Below are 12,932 nucleotides of genomic sequence, written 5' to 3'. Positions count from 1 at the left end.
GCAATGACTAGTATGACAGAGCGTTAACAATGATTTCAATGCAGAGTATCAAATCACGAGAGACGGATGGAAAAACGTATGGACGGCGTACGAACCAGAGCGGTTTGTGTGTCAGGTAGAAGATGCATTATGGACTTCTCCTTCGGTCTCCGTCAGCCTCTGCTCATCTTAATGCTTTGAATGACTGCTGAGTGACTGGAGTCTTTGTGGATGTGTGTGTGTGCCCCCTCTTTCACTTATAAAGCCCCCTCTTTGCTTGCAATGAAGAGTCTCTCTCACCCCATATGTTTGCATGGAGCGCTTTCATCAGTGCCACTTATCTTTGACTTCTTTCTTTCTTTACTTCCCTGTTTTTTAACCTTTTGACTCGCTTGCAGTTATATGAAAAACAGCACAAGAATTGAATCAGTATAGTGAAATACAACGCTAGATACATGCATACTAATGATTAACATTCTCTCCCTTCTTTGTATGCATCTCCTGGTGCATGTGGCTTCTACAGGGCACAATAGCGGCGATGGTAAACTATATCTCTGTGTTTCTCTGATATTTCTGCTTAATTAGGTTTTGTTGTATGCCTTCAAAGAATCTATCCTTTTGTCTGTGAGTGATGTCGCTTTCTCCATGACTCAGTCTGTTTTCTTGACACATTCTGGAAAGAACAGCCGGTTCAATCCCTCCCTTTTCCTCTTTGTGTCTGCCTCTCACCACTACACATCAGTCTTTTTTGGTCCCCGTCACCTGCATGTGAGTTAGTCTGACAATAAATGTTGTGAATGTGCTCCGAGTTGGATATGGTGGCATTCTTTTCGACAGGTACTTGTGTTGAGACATGTTTAATAACTCATTTACTATGCAGTTTAGAAAATGTGTACTTTATTGGGTATTTAGGGGGTTGTCTTATTTTAGGTATCATTTTTTTGAGTCATCATTTCAGGCTTAATTCTTCCTTTTTGTTTCCTTTGGCACTACAGAAACAGACGACTATGCTGAGATCATTGATGAGGAGGACACTTATACAATGCCTTCAAGTAAGTATACCAAAAGCCATGCATTAACGTTCAAGACAAGGAATTCATGTTACAAAATGAGAGCTGTTCAATGCTTGATTGTAATCTGGAGTGGACCATAATAGAAGTGCATAAATATATGATTTTAAGAAATTTTACTATGACCAAAAACTTGTGGGAAAATGCACAGCCAAATTATCATGAACATTACTAAAATACCATGAGCTTTTCCATGATTTCACAATTATGCTTGTACTATGAGATCAATACGGTGCGATAACTGAACCATTACATCTCATACAAGAGCGAGTCACATGCGAAATGGGATTCAACTAAAAATGTGATAGCCTATAAAACCTTTCATGTGCATATACTTGCTATTATCAACTATTTTTATATCTAATATACATCCCTTTTATCATAGGTATTACATTTCTGTTGGTTGTTCTTTCAAGTGTAAACTTCTTATTGTTATCTTCAAATGACCTATGGGGTCATGAGAAAAAGTCTTGAACTCAAGTGTTCTCGCTGTTTTCTTAAAAAAAAAAAAACAGTGGAAGGAACAAACACCTTTGCCAGATTGTGTAATCTTGTCTAGAAAGAGGAATACTCAAAAGCTGTCATTGTCAAAATATTTACAGGTATAAGCCCACGTTATAGTTTATGTCACAAGTTCAAGAATACACTTTTCCTCAAGATGAACTATCCACTTATAATGGACATAAGTTATAGGACAGGTCCACTAAATTATACTACTGACTGTCTCCACTAGCAAAGTGTGATGTTGTGAATATTTGCTATTTTCTGCTAGATATACAGTACATTTTCTAAATCCCGTAGTGACTTTTTCTTAACTTACTCTCTGTCAAATCAACAGTCTGTGAAAAATTCAAAGAATGGTTGTCATTGTACTCACAGCTAGTCATTTTGTCTCCTATCAATAACCAATTTTCCCAGAATACTATGGACTAGATCAAGGTAATGATTTGAACATACCATATGACTAGTTATAATATTGTGGTGGTACTTTGATTTGGTGGTGGTTGTTGTCTTCTTTTAATGTCTGCCTGCAACAGTAAACAGAACAAATGAATGTACTGTGTTACTGTACGTGCAACCCCATCCCTCTTCCTTTTGTGTTCACATTTGTATTGTCACTTTGGGGGCAAAATAGTCCCATGTGTCTGACATAATTATTAGAAAAAGGAGGGAATATACATTTACAAATTAAAAGTATAATGGGTCAAACAAATAATACTGACTCTCACATTTACTATCATCTTCACTCTTCCCTTAAGGAAAACATGCAGTACAATTTTGACTTTAAACTTTGGTATTCGGCATGTTCGGCTTGAATTGATGATGCTGTTCTTGCATGCAGACTGCTACCAAGCTTGCCAGAGTAGATGGACATTTTTTTTTTTTTAATAACCCAGTTAAACCTCTTAGCAACATACTTTACGCTGCAAGGGAAAACTCTATGCACCCTAGCCTGCATACCATAGTTTGTATGAAAATATGTTCAGATAATTTTTGCAAATGACAAGTCTGTGCGCTGCACTCTGACAAGCTTAGTAAGTGTGTGTGTGGATATCGGTATGAATGTTGGGTCCTAATTGTCTTCACTTTGTGTCCGTGTGTGCTTGTGTTCATGTGTATATTGTATATCCAGCACAGGACTATGAAATTCAACGGGATCGCATTGAACTGGGCCGCTGCATAGGCGAGGGTCAGTTTGGAGACGTCCACCAAGGGGTTTACATCAGCCCAGTGAGTACTCACTGAGACGATTTGCTAGGAATCATGTGTAAGATTTATTGTCTGTGTGCGCTAATCTACATGATCGACAATGTCCGTGGAAGAGATACTGGCAGTCGTAAATACTGATTAGACAATCAAGGGTATCTCGCCCTCCTTACTGTAATTGCTTGGTACCCTGCCACTTTTGTTCAAATAAAATAATCTCTGCACTCAGCAATCTTCCAGACATACACAAGAGAACAAAAGTATATTGTTCTTTGTGTGATACAATGTTCAAACGTTTTCTACACATGGAGACTTAAAGAGGCTTAAATCAAAATATATTTATTTAAATATGCTCCACTGTGAATGATCCCGTGGTTACAGTTAAATGGTTTTATTTGATAATAAAATCCTAATCCCTCAACCGTTGTAATTATCATTACCCTCTCTGAACTTAGATCATTTTCTCTTTGTTTACAAAACTGCTTCGCATTGAATGCAATCAGCAGTAATTAGAAATTAAGATATTTTCTTTGAGAGCTCAGGGTAGGATTACAAATCTCATTCATACAGCGAACATATTATGTAAGAGGCTTTGTTAAAAAGAAGTGATCAGTGTCGTCAAGGTGAAATTTATATTTTGTGGTTATATTTTATGTCATTGTGATATTTCATTTCATTTCATTATATTTTCTATTTTCATAATGTTTGTTTTCATTTTCTGAAAATTGGACCCTGAAAGACAACTTGAATACATGTTTGTGTTGCTACTTAGCAATAATAGGAGTGCAGGTATTGTCATTGTGTCAGTTGAGAAGCACTGCCTGTGTACGTGTGTGTGTTCATATATATATATATATATATATATATATATATATATATTTGCTATGTTGGGTTGTCTATGGTAGTATTGTCTATCATTTTACATGTTTTGGCTTATCCACATCTTACAGGAGAACCCTGCATTGTCTGTGGCAGTGAAGACGTGTAAGAATTCAACATCGGACAGCGTTAGGGAAAAATTTCTCCAAGAAGCACGTGAGTTTTTAAATGTGTGTTTGAAAAAAAGTAATGATATTTACACTTGGATGTTTGGAGAGTATTATTGAAAAGCCATCATATCATCTCATCTAGTTACCATGCGTCAGTTTGACCATCCTCACATTGTGAAGCTGATGGGCGTCATTACAGAGAATCCAGTCTGGATCATCATGGAGCTGTGCACACTTGGAGAAGTAAGATAAAGACTCATGGTATGACTTATCATGGTAGATAGTACTCTTAACGTGTTTTTCTTTTGCTTTTTCCATAGTTACGTTCTTTCCTGCAAGTGAGAAAGTATAGTCTCGACCTGGCCACTCTTATCTTGTACTCCTACCAGCTCAGCACAGCATTGGCCTATCTCGAAAGCAAACGCTTTGTGCACAGGTGTGTTCCCTTGTCTGCAGTGATTTGTTTATCTATTATCCATCATGTCTATCTCTGACTTCATCTCTGGAAGAGAAATAGATGTAGAGACACCTCGAATACCAATGAGCAAAGCACTTATATGCGCCAAGGCTGAGCAATCCCATTTCGGATGCTCACTTAACGGTACATCTTGGTACTGTAGTTACCCCAAATAATATTTTGAACAAGTGTTTTTTTATGGTTGCGACTAGTTGTGCGCATTTGATAACAGCTTCTGGGCACTGGAACTAATGGTAAAATCTATGAGGCGTAATAGGACTATGACATTTAGGATTCTCGTCACATACTGGATACTTTTCCCCCTGGGAAAGAGAAAACATTCCCCCAGCCCCGCCCCTGTGACTGGAAATAAAATCAATATCCATCCAAAAAAAAATGTATAAGCCCACCTAAAATTGTAACATTTTTAAACTTGCAACTAATGTTAGCTTTTGAACTTAGAGTTACCTTTTGAGCCTATTCTTTGGAGTCATCCGCGCCCCGCCAGCTCCCTCCTGGCATCGCCTCACGCCCCCATCGAGGAGCCCGCGTCACTGTTTGAGAAGAGCTGCTTTGGACTAAATCTATGCTTAAACTCTTCAGGGATATAGCTGCACGGAACGTCCTGGTATCAACTGTAGACTGTGTGAAGCTGGGTGACTTTGGTCTGTCAAGATACATGGAAGACAGTTCTTACTACAAAGGTAAGAATGTCAGCTCCATAAATTAATAATTAGAAACATTGAAATGAAAACTGGCTTATGTGAAACTGTTTGTCTGATTTCCATCTCCCAGCATCAAAGGGTAAGCTGCCTATTAAATGGATGGCTCCTGAGTCCATTAACTTTAGAAGGTTTACCACAGCCAGTGATGTCTGGATGTTTGGTAAGTTCTGCAAAAACTTTAAACTTTAAACTTAAAAATTATTTGAATAATAGCTGATTCTGTTCACCATTTACTCACGTTAATTTTTATTTATTTGTTTCTCAATTTGTCTAGGTGTCTGTATGTGGGAAATTCTAATGTATGGCATTAAGCCTTTCCAAGGAGTGAAAAACAATGACGTTATTGGGAGGATAGAGAATGGGGAACGACTGGCCATGCCCCCTCAGTGCCCTCCCACTTTATACAGCTTGATGACAAAGTGTTGGTCGTATGACCCTAGCAAGAGGCCACGCTTCAATGAACTGAAAACCCAGCTCAGGTATTTATTTGACATTGAATGTTTGAACTTTTCTTTTCCGCTTTGGCACGTACGTATACGTTTCACTTTTCACTAACTGTGAGCTGAAAAGACTGTCTGGGGTATTGCCCTGTTCATTTCACGATCGTTTATATCTAATGGTATTCATTACTGATTCATACTAGTTGCAAATTTCTGGCATTGTAAAGTGTGGCCATATCTGCCTCTATATAGTACTTGTCCACTCCTTGGATGTAGCTGTGAAATAGTGGCAATGGACATACTGCTGCTGTATCTGCATATTACATGAGTCCATCTCAAACCTGCATAAAAGAAAAATACATTTGTTGTGTCAGAAAGATCATACGGCCAAAAAAATCATGGAATAACTTGCTATGTTGCTTATGACACAAGGGGACAATATGAAAACCACAAAAGAGCTTTATAAAAACGTTTTTTTTTTCTCATTAAGCATTCCTTGAAAACGCATTTTTACCACAGTAACAATTTAGTTTTCTTGCATCATTTGGGCAGCAGATGTCACTGTCTTTCTGTGTAGTCCAGTTAAGTAATGAATGTCGCTACTGCAGACTTTGAATGTATGCTAATGTAGATTCTCATTAGTATGTAGTATGAAATATGCCCTTTTTACCGTTATATTTTCATTTATATAAGATGACCTTGATGACAGACAATTCATAAAAAAAAAGATCATTTTGATGTTGTCATTCTTCATGTAAAATTTGCACACTGCACATTGTAGAAAGCACTAACTCTAAATGCATTTCATTACAAAAATGAAATGGGCACAGTGTTGTACACATTTTTTTGTGCTACATTTTCTGTCTTCTTTTCAAGATTTAATATAGGGAAGTAAGCATCCTTACTTAACTGCTGTGGTTTTTATGCATTTTCCCCAAACCAGCATGACTCACACCTTGAATTCCAACATGATACCTCCTTTTTTTGTTAGTTTTGCTGGCTCCACTACACCTCTTTCTTTCGCATTTTAGCTGAAAGTTTGTGTCATCATAATCACCCTTCAGTGTATTTGTTCATATTGTGTATATTTTGAGTTAACCCCATTCATCTTGCACAAATATGCCTTGCATTTGATGGCTTGTGTTAATGGCCTGAATTTAAACTAGTGCCAAACTGACAAAATGTTGAGTCTTTTAATTTAATGGGGTTGTTTTTTGAAGGGGTCAATAATTCTCATAAAAGTCTTTGACTGCCTTTACTACAAAGTAGAAGTAATGCCTTTAAGGGTCTATGCGGGTTTGGTTCTCACTTGGTCTGGAAAACATTTATATCAGATTATCAATTATAGGTCTCGCCTGCCAAATATGCAGCTCTCAGCTTCCCTTACAGTTTTACTAGACAGAGGACCAATGTGTGTGTGTGTGTGTGTGTGTGTGTTTACACAGTGGGCAGCTGCCAGGGTCTACAGCTTGCCAACAAAAACAGAGAAAGAGAGAATAGTGAGTGAGATGAGACGAGTGCAAGAAAGGAAGAAGTAAGCGGGTCTTCGCTAGCGCTCTACTCCAGTAGTCACACTTCTTTTTCTAGCACTGTTAGCCGAGATCTTTTTTTTTTCTTGCGTGCTACATTGTAGCGTACTGCTGTCAAACTGCTAGAAGGATAAAGTTTTTTTCTTGTTAGTGATGCTGGAATGGTTGAAGTTTTTTAGTTTGGTCCCCAGTGCACCTCATTAGTGGATTTTATTAGCTGTAAATGTTGATGTTGAGTGGATACACCGCTGCAATTATATCATCCTATCCTTGAGGTAAAGTTTTACCTTCTTTGTATCTTTCTTCTCAAAGACCAACAAATGTTATGACAACTTTAAAAGTAGTGAGACACGATTCCTAATTTACTTGAGCTGAGCTACTTATTGGATTTAGTCAATGAATGAATTTGCATCTATTAAACAATGTCAGATAGATAGTTTTTCCTGCATTGCACATTGTCAAATTTTGCTACAATTTGTCATTTTAGAGACATGTGGCCATATTCTAAACACCTGTTAAATCAGTGTTTTAAATGATAAATCATAACATTTCTCTCTCATCGAAATCTATTCCTTTGTTTAAATTTGTAAAATATCTAAGGTGTACTTATCAGCAATGCATTTTCCTCCTTTTTTGCATTATTTTGCGTGATTAACCATTCATACCTGAACATGCTCATGTTTTTTCAATTGATTCCCAAAGCAAAGTTGGATCCACTCAGTACCTCAGATCGGATTTCGAGTTTTTAATGCTTGTGATTTTGCCCCCCCCCCCCTCCCCCAGCGAAGATACAAAGTCACTAGGCAGCGTTTGTGGATTCTGAATAAGGTCATTTAAAATGAAAACAAATTGAATTGCCCTTGCGTGATGTTATTATGCGATGGTTCACAGTTAAGCAATTCACAATTGTGATTTGTTTTTGGGTTTTTTTTGTTTTTGTTTTTTTTTTTGCCATTCTACCCGCCAAAATGACATATGGCATATGAAACCAAGCCTATATATTTACTATATTGACAGAATACTGCAGAGTTAAATAGCTGATCCAACTCAAAATCCCTTCTTCAATAGTTTCTTCTTCTGTCTCCCTTTGTTTAAATGGTTGATATTGGGATGAGACAAGATCTCACAAGACAAATCTTGTGAGACGAGATCTCGCGAGATTGAACATCACGTGATTTCTCACTCCGGCATGCCACGAGATTCATTTACTTTTCACTTTTTTGGAGGGTACGGTTTATTGAGGCAGAGCTGAAATGGAGGGCAACTTGGCTGATGGATAGGCTTGAGTGCTCCACTCTCATACCGTAGGCAGCGGTATGTCCTGTACCTAACAGTTGTTTGCTATCTGCCATTAATAAAAAAGGAGAATGCACTCAAGGGAGTACATGGAGAAATCCACGATGGTCCAATTACTTTTAAACAACAACAAAAAAAAAACCAACACACCGGTATATAAGCCGCAGCAGCAAAAATTGAGCGAAAAAAAAAAACATTCTGCCATGGATAAGTCGCTGTGGACTATAAGCCACAGGTATATGGTGGTAATGTGTTCTTAGGTGAGAACAGCGTTAAAATAAATGTGGTTCTTGCAAAATCAAAGTGTCAGCTTTCTTCATGGTCTGTGTAAATAAACTGGCCTTGTTGTACCAGATGGTGGTATGGTGTTGGTGGGAATAAGTGTTAATGTTGCTAGGAGTTGAAGTTAACGTCACTGCTCCAATTACATGATTTCTTTTACCTGTGTAGGGCCTGTTAATGCATCATTTTGATTTATTTTATCTTGACTTACTGAAGAAAAGTGATTAGAAAGGTCACTCAACAAAAATGATAGGTGGCTCAAGAAAAAGCTCTGCACATATATACTGCAAATATGAATTAAGTATATGTTTTTGTTTGTTAAAGTATTTCCTCTATAAGCCCCCTGCTAAGAGTTGTATATATGTGTGTTCTAATGCAAAATAAAGGCCTGCTAAGAGATGAACTTAGACAGGTGCAGGGACCCACCCAAACACACATGGTGAGAGACAACAAAGCAGGGGGGTAATGATGATGTTTCTCAAAATAGAATGTGGTCTTGTTGAGGGCACGCGTGTAGAGCATGTGTCGGATCGTCCAACTACTTTCTTTTCTATTTTTCTAACGATGAATTCTTCAGCCGCTCTGGGGATGTTTCTGATTTGATTTAGTCGGTAAGAGCTGATGTAGTAGGGAAAAGTCTTTTTGCACATTTTTCTGATAAGATTTGAAAATGTTCTCATTTCTGATGCTAATCTGTTAAAGCCAATGCTTACATCTAAAGGTACTCATTAAAGCAGTCGCAACTTTCTTTTCAAATTTATGACAAGTGTTTTTATTGCTCTCTTTTATGTGAACACTTAAGTGAATGGTTATATTCTAGTTTTTGTCTAAGAGGTGTTCCCAAATGAAAAGAAGTCTGAAAGATTGTGTCCCTGTAATTAAAGGTGTAAAGTGATGAAGATGTATCGCTTTTTCTGGTGTTAGTGTTTCTTGAGGGGTCCATGTAGTATTAAATACTTGACTAGTACTGTTGATTGTGTGTTGAGTGTCAAAATAACAGATTAATTGTGGTCTGTTAATTACAATCATAATTAAAGCATTATGTTTTTTAATTGTGTTAATCTCTTAATTAATTTCTTACTTTCTGTCATTTCTAACAGCTTTCTGTACATTTATTAGATCCGTTTTTATGCATTTGAGCTGCTTGTGCTTTAGTTGGAAAACAAAGGTCAATCACACACATTGGTTATCATTGGGTTTAAAATAACCCGATAGGATCCTGTTTTGGGTTGAGCAGCAGAAGGAAGGCTGGAAAATGAAAAATTTTAAAAACCTCCCCATGGTGTCTTTGGTGAAGATAGAGTAATATGAATTCTTTGTAAAAGGGAGCTTACATCACTACAAAAGCAGCTCAAGTTCAGCCTACCTTACAAGTGCAAAACACTCACCTTTGACTGCAACAACAGCTAACAATAGCAACAGAGACGCTAATCTAGCAAGCCATAGCAAAGCTCTTTGCCAAACAAAACTTGAAATCACACAGTAGCAAGTCAGAGATAGACAAGATGGACCATATTTTATTTTAATATTATTTACTTACTATTTGACAGTTGACAAAGAAAATAGAATAATACCTCTTGATGGTTGAAACTAAATGTTGCAGCCAGCACTCTGGGACTAAATAAGCCTAAACCCTAAATAAGCAGATGGTAAATGGTTATACGGTAATTGCATCTGTTAAAGAAAGAGAACAGAAACCACTTTTTTGTTGTTAGATCTGCCACAATAACACAATTTGTCTGAATTAAAAAAAAAAAAAAATATATATATATATATATATATATATATATATATATATATATATATATATATATATATATATATATATATATATATATATATATATATATATAAATAGAGAGAGAGAGAGAGAGATCTTTAGGTGAGATTAAAAAGATTAATTTGATCAGTTAATTACAGATGTTAAATAATCTCATTTGAACGTCTGGACAGCACTGGTAAAGTGTTTTTTTTTTTTGTTTGTTTTTGTGTTTTGCTTTTTTTTTTAAATCAGCTACCTGGAGCTGCAGTTAGCATGCAATAAAGAATCTTCTCATGTTGCTATGTTGTTTTCTCCCTTTTTGCAGTACCATATTAGAAGAAGAAAAGGCCCAGCAGAAGGAGAGGAACAGAATGGAGATGAGGAGGCAGGTCACTGTATCTTGGGATTCGGGAGGTTCTGATGAAGCGCCACCCAAGGTAGATGACTTCTTGCTTCTCTTTAATTGAGTCGAACAGATAAATTTTACATAACTGATTGATGACACCCACAGCAACAGTGTGTATATTTTGAATCCAAATGTAATGCTTCTCTATGACATGGTTGACTTCTCTGGAGTTAATTATGCTGCTTACCATAATGCTGCTCCTTCACCCAATTCACAACTCAAACACAACTGATGAGATTCCAATCAAACCACTCTCTTTACACCACAGTTTCCTGAATAAGAACTGGAACTGGAAAATGTGACATTACCACTTGCATATCATGAGTCAGAAACCCTAACCCCGCCTTCCTCTCAACTTGTTGCCCCAGCTGCTGGCTACTTTATTCCTGCTTACAGCCATATTTTCCCTGCTGTTAACATCTGTTAAGGGACATCCTCCTCATAGTTTTAAATTCAAAGCCATGCAGTATGTCATGAAAATATTGGTGTGTTCATTTCATTGACATGTTTGTTTGTAAGGCTTCTCTAATGCATACTGGTGCCCGTTCAGTTCTTTAAGTTAACATTTCCAAGGGTCAGAGTCCAATTTTGAAATTTATTTTGGTTACAGCTTTGCTGTGCATTCCTCTCACAATTTGATTATCTACACGTTTGTGGCTCCTCTAGCTTTTTTTGTTTTTATTGTGTTTGCAGCCCAGTGTTCATCCTTCACTGCAGTCCACCGTTGGTCTGGATTGTCTGTCAACTTCCTCTCCTCACCTTTGCAACCAAAACCAGCACTTTCCCTCCCAGCTTCCCCCCTGCCTTGGAAACCCTCCTCATTTATCTACCTGTTACGCTTCTCCCATACCTCCTCCCATTTCATCATTCATTTTTTCCCATTATTGTTCCGCTTTTCCCTATGAATCGCCTTTCTTTCGCCCAAAAAACCATCACAGTTGCTGTTACTCCCAGCGCCACATAAACCCAGAGTTCGGCTTCCACCTGCAGTCTCATGCTGACTTTTGTCCTCAAAATTCAGAGAGCCTGCCCAATGACAGCTGCACCCACACGACAAATGCCCATTCTGATGACCACCTGCTCTGTTCATTCCAGTCAAAAGCAAACAGCTCCCATTCCCTTGTAAGACACTTAACACATCTCGCTACTTATCACTGTCCTAATTCTCAGTGTTTCATCCTGTCAGATGCTTTGGCCTTGAACCTTCACAACGCCAGTTTTAAGACATATTCTGAACATGAAAGCACTCCGTTTCCCAGATGCCCAGCTGATTTGACGATCTACCCCCAACCTGTCTCTAACCTCCAGCCCCAGTGTGTGAAGCCCCTACAACCTCTGCTCACTTTTCCACTCTGATAAACTAACCCCAGTGCTCTCTGTTCTTACTCTGTTCGCCAATACTCCCCATCCACCCAAACGAAAGCCAGCCTCTCTTCCAACTGCCTGTACATCCTTTAGTACCTCCTGTATGCTACCTCCTCGCAGAACAATAAAAGCAGGTTATGCAGTTTTGCAGTAACATATATTTAACAACCACTACTTACTTGCTTCTGGAAGTGCATTCTAAAATGTTGCAACATTCTCTTCAAACCAATCACACTCTTTGTTCACAAGCCTAGAAAATTACAACACAGTATTTACTATACTTTTTTATTTTTAGTTCCCTTTCCATAGTTGTTATTTAATGGCCTTTAAACACAGTGATCTAGCGTCATCTGCAGACGTAGCAAATTTCAAAGTATTAAATGCTGTACAAATACCATGAAAATAAAGTATGAATATTATCTATTACCTTCCCTTGCCAGTTCGTGTAAAGCACGGCACAACGTTTGGTATCGATCTGATATTCTCGGTTAAGCATGACGACTATTAAGGAATGAATCAGCTTTAAAGCAAAACTATTACAAATTTGTTTTTAGTTGAAAGTTTATTTCATTAATTGGACAATGTGACAATGCCCCAATGTAGCGGGCCAAACAAGAATATTTCAACACTTGGATGAAAATGTCCTCCCTGTACTACTAACCCTATCTGCCCCTTCGAACCTCAATTAATCATGTCAGTGAAGTGACTTTGAAAGGTTTGGAGCCAAGAACAGCATCACTGTGAAGTCAGCATGATTGTGCTCGGCCTGCCAGCGTGCTGCTGATTGACCTTGGTGGTGTTTCATGTCATGGCAGTTGTTTGTTTTTGTCTGCGTCAGGCTTTGTGTTGATGTGTCCTCAGATTATCACTCCCTATGTATAGCTTGCTCAGAATCTCTGTCCAAATCTTTACTCCACTAACCTTA

General features: G+C 37.8%; 2 protein-coding genes across 15 annotated transcripts in view; both read left to right on the top strand.

Annotated features, from left to right (window-relative positions):
- The window catches only part of LOC148426788 (focal adhesion kinase 1-like), a 46,970-nt gene that overhangs the window by 21,578 nt on the left and 12,460 nt on the right, over window positions 1-12,932 (top strand). For 7 of the 14 annotated variants that reach the window (XR_015865170.1, XM_088411317.1, XM_088411315.1 and 4 more), the window contains 12 exons: window positions 45-115; window positions 503-520; window positions 975-1,031; window positions 1,968-1,988; window positions 2,683-2,780; window positions 3,707-3,791; window positions 3,888-3,988; window positions 4,066-4,181; window positions 4,806-4,906; window positions 4,998-5,087; window positions 5,202-5,406; window positions 10,562-10,673. Coding sequence is in view for 13 of the 14 variants with exons in the window: in XM_088411317.1 (XP_088267443.1) it covers window positions 45-115; window positions 503-520; window positions 975-1,031; window positions 1,968-1,988; window positions 2,683-2,780; window positions 3,707-3,791; window positions 3,888-3,988; window positions 4,066-4,181; window positions 4,806-4,906; window positions 4,998-5,087; window positions 5,202-5,406; window positions 10,562-10,673 (1,075 nt within the window). In the remaining variant the exon portion in view is untranslated. The remainder of the gene's footprint in view (window positions 1-44; window positions 116-502; window positions 521-974; window positions 1,032-1,967; window positions 1,989-2,682; window positions 2,781-3,706; window positions 3,792-3,887; window positions 3,989-4,065; window positions 4,182-4,805; window positions 4,907-4,997; window positions 5,088-5,201; window positions 5,407-10,561; window positions 10,674-12,932) is intronic. The other 7 variants (XM_088411320.1, XM_088411311.1, XM_088411310.1 and 4 more) reach the window with 3 other exon arrangements.
- On the top strand, window positions 11,104-12,038 carry LOC148426789 (uncharacterized). Its single transcript, XM_088409457.1, has 2 exons — window positions 11,104-11,127; window positions 11,309-12,038. The coding sequence occupies exons 1-2, from the start codon at window positions 11,104-11,106 to the stop codon at window positions 11,996-11,998; spliced, it is 714 nt and encodes a 237-aa protein (XP_088265583.1). The 3' UTR covers window positions 11,999-12,038.

This window comes from Hippichthys cyanospilos, chromosome 3, assembly GCF_059441005.1.
Source record: "Hippichthys cyanospilos isolate Australia breed blue-spotted pipefish chromosome 3, RoL_Hcya_1.0, whole genome shotgun sequence".
Taxonomy (NCBI): domain Eukaryota; kingdom Metazoa; phylum Chordata; class Actinopteri; order Syngnathiformes; family Syngnathidae; genus Hippichthys; species Hippichthys cyanospilos.
This window is presented reverse-complemented; position numbering and strand designations above follow the sequence as displayed.